General features: G+C 41.8%; 3 protein-coding genes across 3 annotated transcripts; 1 reads left to right on the top strand and 2 right to left on the bottom strand.

Moving 5' to 3' along the window:
• Nucleotides 1-3,120: 3,120 nt before the first annotated feature.
• LOC139287191 (cadherin-related family member 5) lies at nt 3,121-8,605 on the top strand. The gene is made up of 15 exons (XM_070908194.1): nt 3,121-3,211; nt 3,313-3,527; nt 4,304-4,360; nt 4,454-4,546; nt 4,641-4,727; nt 4,816-4,926; nt 5,133-5,303; nt 5,594-5,684; nt 5,772-5,878; nt 5,955-6,155; nt 6,255-6,386; nt 6,485-6,563; nt 6,659-6,849; nt 6,952-6,972; nt 7,580-8,605. The coding sequence occupies exons 1-15, from the start codon at nt 3,121-3,123 to the stop codon at nt 8,603-8,605; spliced, it is 2,673 nt and encodes an 890-aa protein (XP_070764295.1).
• Nucleotides 8,606-10,150: 1,545 nt separating this feature from the next.
• calub (calumenin b) lies at nt 10,151-14,809 on the bottom strand. The gene is made up of 7 exons (XM_070907253.1): nt 14,786-14,809; nt 13,384-13,626; nt 12,985-13,178; nt 12,688-12,854; nt 12,519-12,579; nt 12,086-12,285; nt 10,151-11,500 (listed from the first exon to the last, which is right to left on the bottom strand). Exons 2-7 carry the CDS (start codon nt 13,602-13,604, stop codon nt 11,396-11,398), a joined length of 948 nt encoding a protein of 315 aa, XP_070763354.1. The 5' UTR covers nt 13,605-13,626; nt 14,786-14,809; the 3' UTR covers nt 10,151-11,395.
• A 370-nt stretch (nt 14,810-15,179) lies between these two features.
• gtf3c6 (general transcription factor IIIC, polypeptide 6, alpha) lies at nt 15,180-17,594 on the bottom strand. Its single transcript, XM_070907886.1, has 6 exons — nt 17,470-17,594; nt 17,000-17,080; nt 16,817-16,880; nt 16,307-16,351; nt 16,081-16,188; nt 15,180-15,884 (listed from the first exon to the last, which is right to left on the bottom strand). Exons 1-6 carry the CDS (start codon nt 17,491-17,493, stop codon nt 15,775-15,777), a joined length of 432 nt encoding a protein of 143 aa, XP_070763987.1. The 5' UTR covers nt 17,494-17,594; the 3' UTR covers nt 15,180-15,774.
• Between the last annotated feature and the right edge of the window lie 683 nt (nt 17,595-18,277).

Here is an 18,277-nt window from a genome sequence, read left to right as displayed (position 1 = left end):
TTTTAACTGAGATCTTCCCACCCTCTGTCCACATACCAAGAAAAACCTCATCCATGACTCATGCCAGTTACTCTGTAATAATCACAATTAAAAAGTTTTCCCCACAGGAATGGCTCTCTTCGCTTTGGTGGTTTTCCAACATACACTCAATCCCTCTGGACGGCATGGCACTTCCAGGCCAAGAGGGCTGATTGAAGACTGTGATAAAGCAGTAGGAACTACAAGAATGCAGCAAAGCTTTGCTAAGGGATTCAGTTTTTAATGTATCAAGATTTATGAAGGCGGCAATTTATTATACATTTTTCACAATTCAGAAATGCCTCCCAGAGGAACACTGAAGGGAACAAAATGTTGTTCTCACACCCTCTTTGTACCCAGTGGGCCTTTCTCTTGTGTGGAGGACGTAGATTAGTGTTACACCCAGCCTACGTTGGGTCGAGGTGCACAGTCGAGTACAGCTGAGGCTGATGGAATGTCATTAGCTTAGCAAGTGTTTAGTCATAAACCAAAATATTGGAAAAATGTAATGGCAATGTAAACTCCTGTTGGCGCCAGAGGAAAAGTCAGGGCATTACCAAAGTCATTAGGATTCATCTTCTGGGTGTCGGTTCAAAATTTCATCTTAATCCATCATATAGTTTTTAGTCCAACGGACCAACTTTGCCATCTTTAGAGCCATGCCACTCACCATACTGCATACTGAATTTACGAGGTCTCACAACATTAATTCAGCATTTGTTATTGCAGTGTTTAATCATTTCATGCATTCATTTGGTACTGATTTATTTGAGAGGTTGTGCAAACTTTACTTTGCTCATAAAATGTTTACATATCCTCGCACATAAATCTGTACACACAATGGGAAAAAATGTAGTGGTGAAAAATGCTTGTGTTTTGTTTCACATATGAAGTATGATATTAAATAAGTATTTCACAGCATGTGAGTATAAACAGCAAAGTCTGAGTTACGCTCCAAACAGCGTCTGCCACAATCAGTTTGTCTGGTGAAATGTCTTTCTGCAGCAGTTTTGAAGGTCCAGCTCATTTCAGGTAACACCATTAGAAGAAAAAACAAAACACACATATGCTGGAAAAACAGATGTTGAGATGATGTAGTTGACAAAACCAAGTGTTATCTATCAATCATCTACCATAATGTCATCTATTGTAACCACATCTCTGCTGACATCCAGTGGTCATATCCAATCACAGCAGTAACAGTATACAAACTCAACATCTATGTTAATCTATTCAGCTATTGCTAACTCTAACTTATTATGACAACACAATAACATTACAAAACAAACAGGGATTGTCTCGTCGTCTCACTTCACTGCTGTTAATGCTGCTTGAATGCCATCTGTAAACATTTATATGATCTGAGAAATGCTCGTCCTCTGCACTCTCTCTCAGGGACACAGACTGTGCAGTCTTCAACCTTTCCCCGAGGCTAACACTTCTGCTCCCCCCGCTTTTCTCTGACAATGGAAACCACTCACAAGGCTGCACTAACCAAAACATTTCTTGTGGAGCCAGACGATAGCTTTCATCGCAGGAGCCCTTAAGATATGTGCAGACACACTCCTTTAAGTGTGTCTTTGTGTGTGTGTGTGTGTGTGTGTGTGTGCCTATGCCTGCTGAGACAAGTGTGTAAAAGGATGTGGGTTAATCTTCAGAAGGTTAACAGCCGATGTTTGATAGCTAATCCCTTGTCAGGCCCCATTAGTTGTCACATGTCACTAATTGAACAAATCCAACAGGCGCAAGCTGTGTAGCCAGAGTACATGTTGCAGTACAAGTACATCACAGTCTTTAAGCAGGTTCTAACCTATACAATACAGTGAATATATATATACATTTAAAGTGTAATACAAGCTGCCAAGACCTAGTTTGCTAAAGACAAATACTTTTCCTGTTATTCTCTGTAATACAGCAACTACAGCTTGAACAAGAGCTGACTTGGCACTCCGACCATTGAACTTTGATTGCATGACAAACAAAGGTCAAGTGTCTTTGTACCAGACAAATCTGTTAAATTCACTTGTGAACCCGGTCTCAACCTCACCGTCAGGTTCTTGCCATATCTAATCTGATTGGCTCAGTCGTTCCCCCTGAAGAGGTAAGCCCCGCCCTCTTTAGCCTCTGAGCTGACATTTATCCCAGGATACACACCATAAGCTGCTGTCTGCTTTTTAATGTATGTGGGGGGGTCAGTGTGTGCGTTAGTGTGTGTGTGGCCATATTGTTGTCATTATTCCTAAAAGCCCCAGTCTGTTTTTTTGAGGGGCGTTTAGTGGCTTTTCGGGGTTTTGGGAATCAGAGATGCTGCTTCCATCACAAGTCAGGAGGATATGGAGGCTGACAGACAAGCTGCAGAGGATTTGAGAACAACAGGTCAGTCAGCTGAACAACAGTATTGACAGTCGGTGTTCACATTCACGATAACTCAGTTGAGTTAAACGAAAAGCTTATGTGTTCATTTACCTTGCATTTACAGCAGAGTTGTTGTTTTAGTAGGATGTGACCCCAGATCCTGTTACGCCTCCCCCCACCCCCCCACACCTTTCAAGCACATGCACCAGTGCACCTGGGGCTCACATTTAGTCACACACCTTCATTTATTTGGAACATAGCTGAAGTTTAATTTTGTGGTCAAGTTTCTAAGCAGATGTCTGTACAGTAGAGTTCCTACTATAGGGATTCATTGTTACTCCATAACTCTAACAAATATCAGGATCACAGAGTTGTTGCTTAGCGTTACTTAGACTTCTGACCTCATAAATGTTTGCGGTTGTAGAAACATGAAGAGAAGACAGATCGTAGGGCTACTATTCTGCTCTCAGACTGGGGAAAGCCAGGCAGAAACTCACTTAAAAGGGATTTGAGGGAATTATGGGACAGAGCAGTGTGTGTGTGTGTGTGTGTGTGTGTGTGTTTATACATTAGGAGGTCTTAACCTAATGATGACTCTTAAGACGTGTTGCCACCAAGGCACAGAGTAAAGTCTAGCCCACTCATTCATACTGTAGAAGGGGGAAAGGATGGCCGTGTTTAGTTAATCCTGTTTTCTCTCTCTTCACTCAGAAAGAACTGGTTCTTGAGGCCTGACTGAGCCCAGGAATGGCCCTCATTGAGCTGAAATTGAGTTTGTTTCAGGCCAAGGCTCTAGTCTGCTCACTGCTGGTCCTCCTATGTCTGCACACAGCCACAGGTACAGCCACTTCACATTTGTTCGTATTAGAGTTTGGTTCTTGGCCAGAATGAATGGGTTTCTTTCACTCTGCATATGTGTGTGTGTTTGCATTGACACAGGAATGTCAGGGTGGGGTGGATGTTTGGATGGTCAGGATGTATTCGCAACAATCAGAGAAAACAGCCATTCGGGAGAAATCGTTGCTGAACTCTTGGCTGACACCACAATGGAGGGGGTTCACTGGAGCCTGGATGGAAAGGATGCTGACTGGTTCTTCTTGGATGAAAGAAACATCCGGCTGAACACATCAGCTGACAAAGTCCTCGACCGAGAGGTACATGAGTCGAGATACGCCCTCTTAAACACTGATCTGAGCGTTGGAGCTTCCTTATAATCAGGAAGTCATGAAAACAATGCAGGGATTATGGATTTTATGTGTGTAATTCCATTTCGTTGAGTCACTAGGACGGCTTCTCATAGTGTGGGGCCACATTGAGGAAGTTGTATCTAAGTTTAGAACAAACTATCAGAGATTGAACCTTACAACCTTGTCCTTGGACCGAACACAATCTCTCTTACCGTCATCCTCTTCCCAGCCAGCTGTCTTACATCATGGCAGCTGTTAAAGGGTCAACCAGATTAGCACTCTGTCTCTCTCTCTCTCTCTCTCTCTCTCTATGGCTCTCAATCTATCTACTGTCACCCTATCCGTAAAAAGGAAATATTTCTAGACTAAAAACATTTTGTACAGCTACATTACATCTTCATCAAGCATATTTAGCATGTGACGTGGGTCCACATGTAGAATTCACCTTATTCAACACGTTTGCATCAATTCATCAAGTGTGGCTGCTGCCTTTCTCCGAAATGTTGTCATCTTCCCATCACAATATTGGAACGTGCATTTCTTACGCTGTAACCATTAAAGGAAAATATGAAATTTTGAATAATGTTGTACATGTAATCTTGTATGATTAACATCAAATGAGAGAAACTGCACGTTACAAACCTATAGATACACTTACGTAGGAGTAGGCAAATGTAAGAGTGCACAACAAATACAATACAATACAAAATCTGGTGTTGTCTCTCTGTTCTCCTGTCTCTCAGGCCCAGGGTCCTGTCCTCATGGCTGAGTTGTCGTGTTATGAGGAGGACACACTTCAGGTACACTTCGTCCTGTCATCTTACCCATAACTCTTCAGTGCGTCATCCCACATTCAAACCTCTGTGTGTCTTGTTTTTTTGCTGTTGTTGCAGAGTGTGTACAGGATCATGGTGGAGATTCTCAATGAGAATGATAACTCCCCTGTGTTTGCAGAAGACACTCTCCAGTCTGTTATTATTAGTGAGGTATGACACTTTCTCAAGCACATGTACATAAATCTGTGTGTGCTTACACAAAACATACAAGATTAAAGTGCCTGTCTGTCTGTGTGTTTTCCAGCTCACTCCAGTGAATACTGTGGTCTTTACTGTCCAGGCCACAGACGCAGATAACAACAAGATAATTTACTCCATTGACCAGACATCAGTGAGTTCTAACTTTTCACTCTTTAAAAAAATAAAAGACTCACACACACAATCACCGCATCTTTAATGTGTTTGTGTGTGTTCTGCAGCCTGATGCAGAGTACTTCAAGGTTGATCTCCCCAACAGTGGAGAGGTGATCCTGTCCAAGCCTCTAGACTATGAAACCAAAACCCTGCTTACTGTCACCATCCACGCCTCTGTAAGCTATGTACATTTCATTCTTCACTGTTTCAGAGTTCAGTTTCTAAGTAAATATACCTACACATTTGTCTAAATTAATTAGAAAATAGACAGAAAAAATGGATTATCTAATGCTCCTGACAATTACTATTGGAGAAGATGAACCATACTTCTGTTAATGCATCCATCCATTTCCATAAAGAAATCTCGCCTTGTGTATCTCAGGAAATGAGCACTGCTGAGCGCTACAATACCAGCACCAACATCACCATCACCGTCCTGGATGGAGATGATCAGTACCCACAGTTCCTGCCCTGCATGCTGCTTTTCCAGGATGAGACCAGTCGCATCTGCACCAGCCCTGTGTACACAGTCAATGTCACAGAGGGGGAAGAAGTCAGTTGCTAAACACTCCTTCAGTCACACTGATCTTATAACTGAACAACTTATCAATGATACTACATTGGATGCTACATGGATGCTATGTTTATTTGTATTCTCTTACAGTGCTTTAATGTTAAAACTCAGATTCAAACAACTTTGAGGCCATGTGGACCTTTGACAATCCCCTGTTTCAATCCAAATGATAGATTTCAGCTGCAAGATCCAGATCAATTCACTGGATTACTGTTTTAGATGTCATGAGGATCCGACTTGTTGAGCAACAAATGTGTGTCATGTTGCAGGACATTGTGCTGGACTTCTCTCCTGGTCCCATTCATGCAGTGGATGGAGACAGAGGACTCAGCTCTCCAGTCAGCTATGCCATTCTCTCAGGTACAATACGCACCGATGCAAGTTAATACTTTAAATGTGCTGTGCTTACATGTGTAACAAGTGTAACTGCGTTTGTGTTCATGCTAGGAGACGATGATGGGCGTTTCCTGATGGACAGGGTGACGGGGGAGGTGAAGCTGATTCGGGGGGTTACAGACAGACTCACAACTCCAGCGCTGCATCTACAGGTCATGGTAAGAGTCACATACTCAGTGTTCGTGGCCGGCTTGAAAGATATCAATCTCACTGCTCTCTCTTTCCTTCTCTCAGGCGTATCAGGACGACGACCCAAGGAAGTATTCTGTTGCTACAGTGTCGGTCCAAGTTCTGGCTGTGAACCAGTTTTATCCAGAGTTTGACATGACTGAATATCAAGGCTTTGTAACTGCAGGAAATAGCCCTGCCTCTCTGGTCAACACCTATGGCAGCAAACCACTGATGTTACATGTACAAGATAAAGACTTCAACCAAGTATGCACTTCACCACACTCCACACACATGAAAAACGATTCAAAGCAGTTCTGTATTTGATTGTTACCCATCACCTCCTGTTTCTCCACAAATTAACAGGGTTCCAATCCCATGATCTACTGCACCTTCAGTCCTTCATCCAATCACACAGACATCTACCAAATCACACAGGAGGGGCTTCTGATCGCCAAGAGCGATCAACTCAAACCAAAACAGAAACACGTTCTAGAGGTGAGGTTTGATAAAAAATGTATGGCACAAACTCTCATAACAAATAAAGACATAAATAAAAAGGCAATGATGTGATAAAAAGTCAACATACCTTGCAGGTAATGGCTATAGACCAAGAGTCGGGTGATGTCACCTTTGCTACCATAGTGGTGGAGGTGTTATCTGAAGGACAATCAAGTAAGGCCACACACTTAAACATTGCATGTTACTGATTGCTGATGATCCTGCAGGCTGACACAAACTCCCTGTGTGTCTGCCTGTGTACACTGCAGTCCCTCTTAGTCCACTGGGAGATGGCCGTCTGACAGGCTGTACTGTGGGCAAAGCCTTGTTCCTGACGATGGTGTTCATGACTGTACTTGGATGTATCCTGTCTGTGGTGATGTGGCTGAAGAAGAAACACAAGGGAAAGAGGGACCCGCTGGAGAGAGGCTGTGTGGCCCAGGGCAAGCACCCCAATGTGGTGAGATCCTTAATCTCTATAATCCAGATTCATATTTATCAAGATTTGTTCGCTAGTAAGTTTGAGTTTCTGAAATATTCTCTACTGCATATACTCCCACAGAGCTTACGGTGGTTCCAATTGGTGAGTTATTTCTTTCCTACTGAAGCTAATATTCATCCTTGTCCTATATTTCCTGTCCTCCTTAATGAACTGTCTTAATCCTACTGAAAGTAAATGAACAGTTCATACAGTTTGGCAAAAACGTGCTGAACACAAGGTCCGACTTACTTACTGTTTCAGAAGCTTTCAACCACATCTCGTGGCCTTCATCAGCGACTTTGGTTTCTCAGTTGTCATGGAGATGATTTAGTTGTTTTTACGTGACTTAAATATGGAATATCACATGACAACCACTAAACCATTTTCATGACAACTGAGCAACACTGTCTGCTGATGAAGGCCACAAGATGTGGTGAAAAGATTCAGAAGCAACAAATCAGTTGGATTTTGTTTTGAGATCTTTTTTTTCAGGACCTTTGAAGGTGAGGTGAGGTGAGGCATCTCATAAGTCTGTAAAGTAAATTACTCACATTCGCAATTCATTAATTCACTAAAGATTAGACTGCCTGGTTGTTAGAAGGCCTAGTAATTAACACGCACGTCATACTGAACCAGGATCATTCTCTCACCTCCTCTCTGTGATACAAAATTGTTTTTCTTTTACCTGATGACTGTGGTTGCTCTCCAGGTGGGTCATGGTAGCGCCATGCCGAACATAGCGGAAGAACCCTACAACAATGAAGAATATGGAACTTGTAATCCTTCCTTCAGCTTCCCAAACACACCTGGCATCTACACCCACCAAGAACTACCCTCCTGCCGAGGACCCGTTCCACCCAGAACGGCTGCTGCACCCGACACCAGCTTCATCCCCACTGAAACTCTGCACAGCCCTGCGCCCTTCAATAATAATGTCTCTACACCAACCAAAAGCTCCTCTAGTTCACCCACCTTTCACCCAGCCACTGTGGATGTGAGCCCCACACATATGGCTCAAGATGCTGCTCCACCCAAAGAAAACCCTGATTCACCAACTGAAACTTCCCTGGACCCTACTGAGGCACTATCTAACAACAGTCCTAGCCCTGCAACCCGTGATGCCACTAACACCCCACTGTTCACCTGTCCTGATTCACAAACTACACAAACCACCACCAGCGATGACCCTGCTGACCTTGTCACCAGCCCCTCTTCTCAATCCAGTATTCCATGCAGTCATACCCGAATTGCTTCAGCAGAAATAGATAAACCCTTCCGAAAACCTCGTGTGAAGACACCCCCATATTCACCTTTACAGTCCTCATCCCTCCCCAAGCAGATGAGCACACCCCCACCCACCCCAGAGCAAGCACCTCTAAAAGCCAAGCTGGTACACATAGATACGTCTCCCCTTGATACACCTCCAGCAACACCAGAGCGAACATCGATGACTCTAAGCACAGAGGTAGACCAACCCTCCACATCGCTGGACCAACCAGACCAATCAGAACACCCAGATGGGGCAGCAGACGCCGGTAGTCCGTCTCAGGACAGAAGGCCGTCGACAAACTCAGGAAACACACGGGATGGCCACCCGCTGGGGGATGAGGATGATGGTTTTCTGGGAGATGAAGACGCAGACAAGAACAGTGAGGATGAGTTAGAGCCAGACGAAGAAGAGCTGCTGAGAGTGATGGCTCGTTGTAATCCCATTTTTATCACCTTTAGTAAGTGACGTCACTGTAATACCGCAGGCACTGAGAGTGACGGGGTGGACGACAGAGAATGGAGGAGGTAAGGTGAAGATGGATGACAGACAAGCGGACACGTTATGGATCAAGAAAGAAACACTAAAGTATGGATCTGCTTGTGCTGTAGGTACTGAGACAAGTAAGAGGAGAGAATACATGCACAAGCACATAGGCCACAAAAGAAGACACGCATATGTTCAAACACTGTATATACAGTTAGAATACATAATATTCCATTTATACCATATAGTTGGCCTAGATGACAGGAATGAGTGACATTGAATGGACAATGCACTCTTTTAAATCAAACAGTATAAATTAAAAATAGATTTCTTCAAGGCATACAACATTCATTGCAAGCTTATTACAAGTAGAACAGCCTGAATGAATCTGTCATGAATCAAATATTTTGTCTGCAAATGTTTACGAATAATAATGAGATTGTGTGTGTAAGGTAAATCCACATGAAATCACTCAGTGTAGAAAACTGCTAATTTAAACTCACACAGAAATGTGCAGCAGCAGTTTTGCGCCCTGTGCGGTTCCGTGTAGATTTATCCTCTTTAGCTGCAGAGTGCATGTTTGAAACTCTCACAGCATTCATTGTTTTGTTATGCCTATTCTACAAACTGCCTCAGTTTTTTTCTTTGAACATGAGTAAAGTTATTGTATAACTGAATCAATGAGCCAAGACTAGTTATTAAATTATAAATCCCACTGGGGTTATAGGCAGAGGCACAGTGACCTGCCAAGCCAGAGGGGTGGGTTTAGCGTCATACTTTGAGATGGATGGAGTTATGTATATAGTTAAAAATGGGTAGGTTAGGGTAGAGAGTAGAGAAGGTTGAGGTTAGGTAAGGGTTTGGGGGGGTTAAGGTTGGGATAATAATCTGGGCAGGACCTCCTTCTCTGCCCAAAAACTATTGCAGGACCCTTAAGAACAGTCAACATGCTAGAAGAAGAAGTCTACAGCAATGAATGCTAGCAGCCCAGTACTGCTAGGTTTAGGTTACAGAGCTAAGCATCCGTATCTCAAAGATTAATACCTGGCGATGTTTAACAAACCCAGTAGGTCATTTAGCAAGAGACAAGACTTTTCTAACCATTTGGATGAAATTTACTAACCCCCCCCTTTTTTTTTTTTTTTACCTGTTACATGTTCATCCAGTGTCACAATGCTAACATGCTGAGATGCAGAGTGGCAAGAAAAAGCTCCACCAGTTGTGATGCTGAGTGTCTGTAAATTAAAATTGCCAATATTTAATTAATTATGTTATAATGATTAAATATTAATATACTAAATGAGATCATTTCAAAAGCAGTTATTAGAAAAGTGGAGGGTTTTTTTTTTTTAAAAAGCTGTCAACAGAGAAATCTATGTTCTGAGAACAACAGCTTGGAGTATGATGAACACTATCACCTGTAACAGCAGCTGCCATGTGAAGAGCACCGGACAATTAGTACTTCAATAGTCAAAAGATTACAGCAGACTAAAAGCTCCAATTTTATGTTTTTATTGAGACATCCTTCTCAATCACAAAAACTGGACCTGATTGTTAGAGTGCTCTGTTTGCAGACCAACAACGTATTTACAGTAAAGTCACTAGTGAAAGGGTGGCCGCTGCAGTGAGCCTGTAAAAAAAACATTATCATATACATTATGGTATACCATAAAAATTATCAACAGTGGTTATAAATGGTGGTAGTGATAATACAAGCATAACAAACATATTTAGAGGGGCAAAGTGTTTGAAGGGAAAAAGCCTTGTTTTTCAAATTGCTTACAAAAGAGGACAAATTCTTTTTTGCTTGGCACACAAAAGAGTTAGTTCAGCTAAATCAAACAGGTCTCAAAACAAAACACCAAAAAAAGTCAGTCATCAAGAATACAGGTAATATATGTACACACACACACACACAGATTCACACACGCACACACACACTATTGAGGTGATGAGAAAGAAAGGAGGCCACATTTGAGGACGAAGCATCCATCAGTCCCTAAATTTATCTTGATTCCTTTAACTAACAACACATAGCACAACCCGCCCTTACGTAGGACCCACAGCTTGTGTTAAATTGGGTGCTTTGGGGACCAGTATAGCAGACACAGAGTGGTCCCACTCATGATTCTGTATTGCACCAGTCCAAATAATCCTTGCGTCACTGAAATGTAATAATCCAAACATCCTGTACTCCAGCATTGACACATTATAATCAATAAAGACATGAAAACAAAGTACAAGTGAATCAGCAACTAGTGTTTTGAGTTTGTGCCGGATTACATGATTAGACAGAGGAGTAGAACAAATTCTAATGGCTAGAAATCAGCTTTACCCTTCACAGTCCAGTGCATTGCAAAAATAAATGGCAAGATAAACTATTCAGTATACCTAAACTTGTTCTATCAAGGTTTTGTAACAAAACATGGCTATTTCATGAAATCATCCTTTCAAAGAAAAAAAAAATAAATCTAACACTGTTTGTCTTTTGCCTGACCTGGAAAAGGCAAGTGTAGTGTGTGGAAGCAGAGCAGAGGCTGACGATATATCCCAATGTTACGCACAACTGAGCATGAGGACACACTGGCAAAGCGTGCACACATTACTTAGAACGTTAGTGCGCGTACAACGGGACACATTCAAGAAATCAAATAAATTATTGTCCGTGGCGTTGGATTAGGCGAGCTCATCTTGTCTGATGTACTCCATCCACTGTCGGAGGAGTAAGGTGTTACACAAGATGAACACAGAGTCTTTGGAGGCAGGTGGATGTTAGAACTCGTCGTGTCGAGTCAGAGCCTCTCCGAAGTCGGTCGCCTGGCTGCCCACGAACAGGTCGTACTTGTCCACGATTTCTGCTTTGGTCAGACGGCCATCCTGATGGAGGGAGAATAACAAACATGATAAGCCTTGTATTTGTGTCAGTACACACTGTCACTAAGGTACGGAGATACTTCATCTTATTTGTATGTGTTATCGTAGGTATTTGGTCTGTCTTGTAAGATTTGCATTCTGTCACTGGGTGCAGACAATAAATAAGATATATTTTCTCATCTTAATTACACAATAAACATTTCCCAATGAGCTATTATAGCAGCAAGGCCGAGATAAAAGCCTGTATTTTTTGCATTTCCCATGAGTTGTAATTCAATGTCTTAAATAGACTGACAAATGAAATTGTCAAAAATGCCCAAAATGAGAGTGAACTGCTGAGAGTGATGGCTTGTCTAAACTAAATCTAAACTATCTCTCACACATGATTAATATTCTCTGTATTTTGTAGCACTGCAGTACAATCATTACAACAGACTCATGTGTGCGTACTGTATAAGCACACTCACACACAGTTTCACTTCCCCTCAATATTCAGTGAATGAGACAGGAAGTAAAATTCACAAGAACAATGAATTTCTGTTGAAATTTTAAATTATTTAAAAGTTACACAACAGTAACAGTTCGTACTTTGTCTGCATCTGACTCATAGACCAGATGCTTGGCCTCGGCGTCAGCATGGTCGTAGTCACTGGGCAGGATCCAGTCTCTGGTCTCCTCCTTGTCCATCTTCCCGTCTTTATTTTTGTCTCTGAATTCAGTAAACTGTTCCCTCTCTGTCTTCACCCACTCGGGTTCTGTGGAGTCTCCCTCCTGGTTGTACATGTCACCTAGAGCATGGAAAGACAGGAGTGAGAGAGAGGGTGTTGATGATGTTGCAATGCTACTTTGTACAAGTACTTATCATAGTCATTATAATCATTTCAAAACGGTTCCAACATTTACCAAGACTCACTGTTTCTTGCACTTTTCACTTTTTATTCCCTATCTGTTGTGGTTTGCCACCAATAATAACCTGTACAAACTGATGATGCTTATATGACAAAGGGCTATAAGGACTCACCTATGTACTCGTCTAAATCAATTAAGCCATCTCCATTCTTGTCAATGTCTTCCATAGTTTCCTATAGGAAGAAAAGACAACACAAGGATGTGAGCAGGGATGTGAAAGATACAGTGTTAGTGTCATCACTTAACACCTGTGCGTGTGTGAGTGTGTGTTTGTCACTCACCAGCACTACGATGTCTTTCATGTGGTCGTACTCCTCGGGGTGAAGGAAGGCTGTGAACTCCTCCTTGTTGGCTTTCAGGTCACCGTCTTGGTCGGCCATTTGGAATCTCCTCTCATCGCGAGCCATCATCTGCCTGTAGCTGAAGCCATCATCGGGGTCGGGGTCATCTGCAAGTCAGAGGTCGCGACTTAGTTTAATGTGTGTACGTGTGGCAATGTAAATTTGTGTCCCTTCCCACACAGGTAACACTTCAGGGATACATCAAATGTATAAAAAGAAGATCGTCTGCAGCTGTACCAAGAATGTATCCATATGTGGCGTTCTTGTACTCCTCCCAGGACACCACTTCATCCCCATTGAGGTCATGACTCTTCCACTGTCGATCCACATCATCGTAGATCCACCTCTTCTGAGCGTGCTTGATCCACTTCTTCATCTCCTCAACCGTCACATAGCCATCCTTATCGTCATCTATACGTTCAACCAACATGCTGTAGAGAAATGACAGAAATGTGGCAAACATTCAGCTTGTTCCCTCATATTATCTAGTGGTGTGTCACCTCAAACGAACTTTACTGCTCCCCTGAGGTGAAACTAGGTCATTACCACAGTAACGTAAAAGGATTGCCATTGACTTCATATATCAGTAATTCAAGATTAACAGATTAAAACAATCTCCCTGACATGTACTCTTACCCGAGTCTCTCCTTGCTCTCCTCTGGTGTGAGCTGGTCGAAGGTCTTGGCCTCCTCTTGTCCCAGGAAGGCTTCATGGTCATAGTCAAAGCCCTCTGCATCGTCGTGCTCTCGGTTGCTGAGGGGTTCATCATGGTGAACACGGTCCTTCTTCTCTGTGGGTTTGCTGGTGGCGTAAACCACACAGAGGGCAAAGCACATGACAAGTGGTCGCAGCTCCATCCTGCGTATGTACAAACACTGTCTGGACGAGGGGTAAAAAGAAGACATTAAAAAGCTATGGTTATTGCTCAAACAGTGCACTCTGGTAAAAACCTTTGTGTTGCATGCATATCTAAGTTTACCGTGCACTTTTCTGTCAGTACTGATCACATCTTTGAACTCAGGGCTACTCAGCTCTGCACATAGCAGTGTATGACTCACAGTGTAAGCAAATACTGAGACCATGAGAGGTGAATTGCTAGGCTAATCTGTTCCAGCTGACGCAATCCCTTATTTGTTGCACTTCTGGTACTTTGAAGAAGCTGACATCCCGTATATTGCATTACTGCCAGCTCTACAGTTCTCAAACTATCAACAGCATCATTCATACGCAACAGTTTATAAATTATTTAACAGACACCTCAGGATTCTTAATCGATCGATAAACTACACTCAGTTGTCAGTTTATTAGATACACCCAGATAAAAAACGTCTCCAAAATGATCATAAAGTTGAATCAATAGCACTCTAAAACAATTTTAAATTATTATTTTTTTAGGGCTGTTTTCTTAGACTGTACTTGTTTTCATATGGTGATGCTAATAAACTGGCAAATTAAAATTTCAAACACACAAATCAGGGCTGAAACAATGAAAAATCAGTTTCTCAGTATCTTCTCCAATAGAAAATATTCAAAGGTCACCTGCCAGCAACCGAAGTTGATATGAGGAGAACGTAACGTTATTGCCATTCTAATACCAAGCGATATAATGCAGTATTTGGAGAGATAAATATTGTTTTTTTTACTATTTTACCATCAACTTACTGACAGACGTTCACCGCTTACGTTGTCTCTGCTTTAGTGTTACACGTCAGTGTCTGTGCTCTCACTTTTGCATGTCTCGACACCTTAAATCTTGCCATCGTCTTTGCATTACGAGTCAGCAGCAACAGTTCGTGACCGTTATTTCCAATTAGTTACCGTTACCATCCAAAACCCAGTTTTAGGTGAGGGATTAACATTAGGCTGGCTAACCTAGCGTACCAGTTTTACCTGCTGACTTGCAATTTCACTCGTCTAATGAAGATAAATAAGCAACCATATAATCGTCCATATTGCGTACTTCTAAATACTAGCGATAGGAGAGACACGTTTGAGTTGTTTTTTGTATTTTAAACCACAATTTATCAAGAGAACTCACCGGTGTCTTCAGGGAAGTTCTTCGTTGCAGCTTAAGACCCTCCCCTCGGAAACACACCCATGTACTTCCTGTGCTAAAACGCCAACCAGCCAATCGGGCTCGGACAAGGCGAGTGCGATGTCGCTCGCTCATTGGTCTACTTCGAGGAAACATTGGTGATTGGATTGGTCTAGAACCGCCACGTCCTCAAAGTCAACAAAACTTCGTTCATTCATAAAACTGACTCCACGTTGTCCGGGACAGGTAAGCTGCACAACAACGACCAAAAAACACAGCACCTTTTCGCGTATTCATCAAATGAGAAGAAATTTCAGAAAAAAAGCAACAAAAAGCACAATAAGACCCACACTCGAAAAATAAAGATTGCAAGTTTTCAGTGAGTCCAATTAATTTATTTAACGAATACTTTATTTCTTTTGGCTTTAACACTGTAATTCCATAGTCATGGTAGTGCTGATAAAACCAAATCAGAAAAATATAGGATATAAGATGAGATATTTTTAAGTCAAGTACTCTTCTCACTTCTTTAAACATATAAACAGCTCATTCACCAATGAGCACATCGCTACTATAACCTTGCAGCTCAAGCAGATTTCTCTCCCTCTGCTGGTTAAATATTCATCACCATCAGTGGGGGAAAAAATGATGACATCAGAGGCACAATGACAGGACTTCCTGCTGCTAAGCTGACTTCCACCACATTTCTGTAACTGCCCTTCCCAGGACCTCTCTGATGTGGATTTGAAAGGAATGGATTTAGATTATGATTTGTAAAAGCCTGGTTTCCTTTCAGGTGTCATTTAACCACATTTATGTTGTGTATCAAATATTAAATTCACTGATTATGAGGCTCAGTGAAGAAGAGGCATTGGATTGTGACACATTGTGCAAGAAGTGTTCTGTTTCAGACAGAGTCCCTCACAGCCTCACAAATGCTGGTGTCTCTACACTTGTATAGGGAGGTCATAATATAGCAATGCCTCCATATCTCAGCTCTCTGCTGAGTCTTCCAAATCTGCGTTGTCCATATCTACTTCTGTCTCTTGCTGTTGGTTGGCATTTTCTTCTTGATTGGGCTGTTCCCCACTATCACCACTTCCTGCAGGGACAACACAGAAAAAAATATATTCAGGTTTAACAATGTTGTGCAAAGTTGATTCTTTGTCAAGCTGCATAATATAAAATGAAATGGGTGAAGTTACTCCTAAAAAGCAACACAAGTTATATTAACTGCATTAGAAGAAAGAGATCACAACAGATTTTGCACCATAATGAGTTTTGCTGTTCTGGCTGACCTGTGCTGGTTTCACCCTCTTTCTTCTCAGTGAGGAAGATTCGTTGCATCATCAGTTTCTTCACTGTGTGGCACATGTACTTGAGCTCTGGACCACTGTCTGCTTTTCCTGCAAACGTATGTCAAAATGGACATTGAAATAATTGAACTAAAGAAAAGAAAACCCTCAAATATCACTGACACACAACACACAACAATAAACATTAAGAATATATGAAGAACCTTACCTTTCTGCGGTCCCTCCTCGAACAGCACACAAGTTCCAAAAGCATCTTTAAAGAGGGAAGAATAGCAAGTCAAATTTCTGTTTGACATTTCTTTATTATGATAAAATCTATTATAGGAGTTCATGGAGGCTCTTTTGTGCTGATAAAAATAGTCAGCACCACAATGACTAACCATGATCATTAAATGTATGCCTTTATTTCCATAACTTCTATTGAAAAACAAGATATTAGTAATGCTGTCAACGCTACACACACTCCCAACTTGACCTCTCCGCAATTATCAGATATTATCAGACTTTTGACGGTGCAATTTGGGCCATTCTTCATTACTAAAACCACAAAAGTCAATCACTGGAAGTGGTGACAGTGTTTCAGGTTAGAATTACTCTTTGGAGGTGATGTAAAGTGACATGTTTCCAACATAACAATTTGAAAGAAGAGGGAAAGGGAGGACAGTGCAATATATTTTAATAGCAGGCACAAGTCGGTTTTTTAAAGGTTCATTCTTACCTTCATATTCCCCTGCAAACACATATTGTCCAACCTGCATCATTGGCTTCTCGCTGTCAATATCCTGGATCACATGGACAAAACTGATTTAGTGAATGCTGCAGTGAGAGACCTACACTGATGTACATGTCATGCATGGTGACCCGGCTTTGTGTCTTTCTTTACCACAAAGCATTAACTCACCAGTATCTTGCACGTGCCCCGACACTTGGACAGAAAGTCATTGTTGATTATACCAGAGAGCTCCACCACAACAAGCTGCTCCTAAACAAACAAAAAGAGAGATGCTTTTAAGTAATAGAAAGAGCATAGAAGAGAACGATATAGTAATATAGTTAACTATTTACATTGCCAGGGGTTTTACGCAATATCTTGGTCAGAAAATGAATTATCTCAGGGATTCCCACACACGTTCACGTCAAGGAGCCGAGTTAAATACAAGCTAAAACCAGTAAACCAGTATTTGGTTGTGTGTCCCCGAATTTAACTCCCAATTGAAAAGCTAAATTTAACATAATAACCGATGCTGAAATTAAACTATTGATCATTTAGTCCTTCTAATCTTATCACGATCCCCTGGCTAGTAGAACTAACGTTAACATGCTCACTTAGCCACATGAAGCTAACGCTAGTACGCTGATGGTATTTCGTACCTCCTCTTCCCACTCATCCTCCATGTTGAAAACACGGAATATCGAGGTTTTGAAGGTAATTGACGTAAATACTATTTTCGAGTAGTTTATCTGCAGGAATCTCCCATCCTTTCTTACTACATAATGTTTCGTCAACTTCCGCGAATATACGGTGCCCGAGAAGCCTTCTGTGTGTTTTGCTGCCTGGCAGGTTTTCAGTTACGAATCCCGACCATCAAGGGGCGCTGTTGCTCAGTTTTACTGGCATGTTTTCTAGCTAAGCCATTCAACGAAGAATGAATAACAATTGGCCTTCCCTCCACCCACCTATCTGTCCATCTATCTATCTGTTCATTCTACTTATGGTCGAGTATGATTAGATCTAAATATTGGCTACCTGTAGGCACACTCATCTACATCTAACATTAATGTTATTAATGTTCTCCTGCAGGAGGCCATGGCTGAGGTGATGAGACGAGATGAGATGAAATGAGACGATACACTTTATTGATCCCCAAGGAGAAATTCATCTGTCAAAGGCAGAGGCAACAAAAACGAAAACAAGCACACACATCAAACATATCCAAAACAAAAAAAGAAGAAGAAACGGGAGGCCAGATGAGAAACACGACTGAATCATAATCAAAGTGCAAAATAAGGAAAAAACATTGAGCACAAAACCAAACCGTGTAGCTGTAGGTGAGAAGGCACCTGAGGCAGAAAATTAGTTTTTCAGTTATTGTACAGAAGTGAATTTGGAGGTCTCTGTAACATGTCATGAAGGTAGGTCAGTTTCTGAACACAAACACACACACACACACACACACAC

This window comes from Enoplosus armatus, chromosome 6, assembly GCF_043641665.1.
Source record: "Enoplosus armatus isolate fEnoArm2 chromosome 6, fEnoArm2.hap1, whole genome shotgun sequence".
Taxonomy (NCBI): Eukaryota; Metazoa; Chordata; class Actinopteri; order Centrarchiformes; family Enoplosidae; genus Enoplosus; species Enoplosus armatus.
The sequence above is the reverse complement of the archived record's forward strand: the minus strand, read 5'-3'. Positions and strand labels throughout refer to the sequence as shown.

Coding starts and splice junctions, on each gene's coding strand:
- LOC139287191 (XM_070908194.1), top strand. CDS start 3,121: ATGGCCCTCATTGAGCTGAAATTGAGTTTGTTTCAGGCCAAGGCTCTA. Junction 6,156..6,254: donor AAGATAAAGACTTCAACCAA/GTATGCACTTCA, acceptor ACAAATTAACAG/GGTTCCAATCCCATGATCTA. Junction 6,973..7,579: donor GCTTACGGTGGTTCCAATTG/GTGAGTTATTTC, acceptor GTTGCTCTCCAG/GTGGGTCATGGTAGCGCCAT.
- calub (XM_070907253.1), bottom strand. CDS start 13,604: ATGGAGCTGCGACCACTTGTCATGTGCTTTGCCCTCTGTGTGGTTTAC. Junction 13,179..13,383: donor GAGAGCAAGGAGAGACTCGG/GTAAGAGTACAT, acceptor ATTTCTCTACAG/CATGTTGGTTGAACGTATAG. Junction 12,855..12,984: donor CACATATGGATACATTCTTG/GTACAGCTGCAG, acceptor TCTGACTTGCAG/ATGACCCCGACCCCGATGAT.
- gtf3c6 (XM_070907886.1), bottom strand. CDS start 17,493: ATGGAGGATGAGTGGGAAGAGGAG. Junction 16,189..16,306: donor CGAGGAGGGACCGCAGAAAG/GTAAGGTTCTTC, acceptor ATACGTTTGCAG/GAAAAGCAGACAGTGGTCCA. Junction 15,885..16,080: donor AGAGGGTGAAACCAGCACAG/GTCAGCCAGAAC, acceptor TTGTCCCTGCAG/GAAGTGGTGATAGTGGGGAA.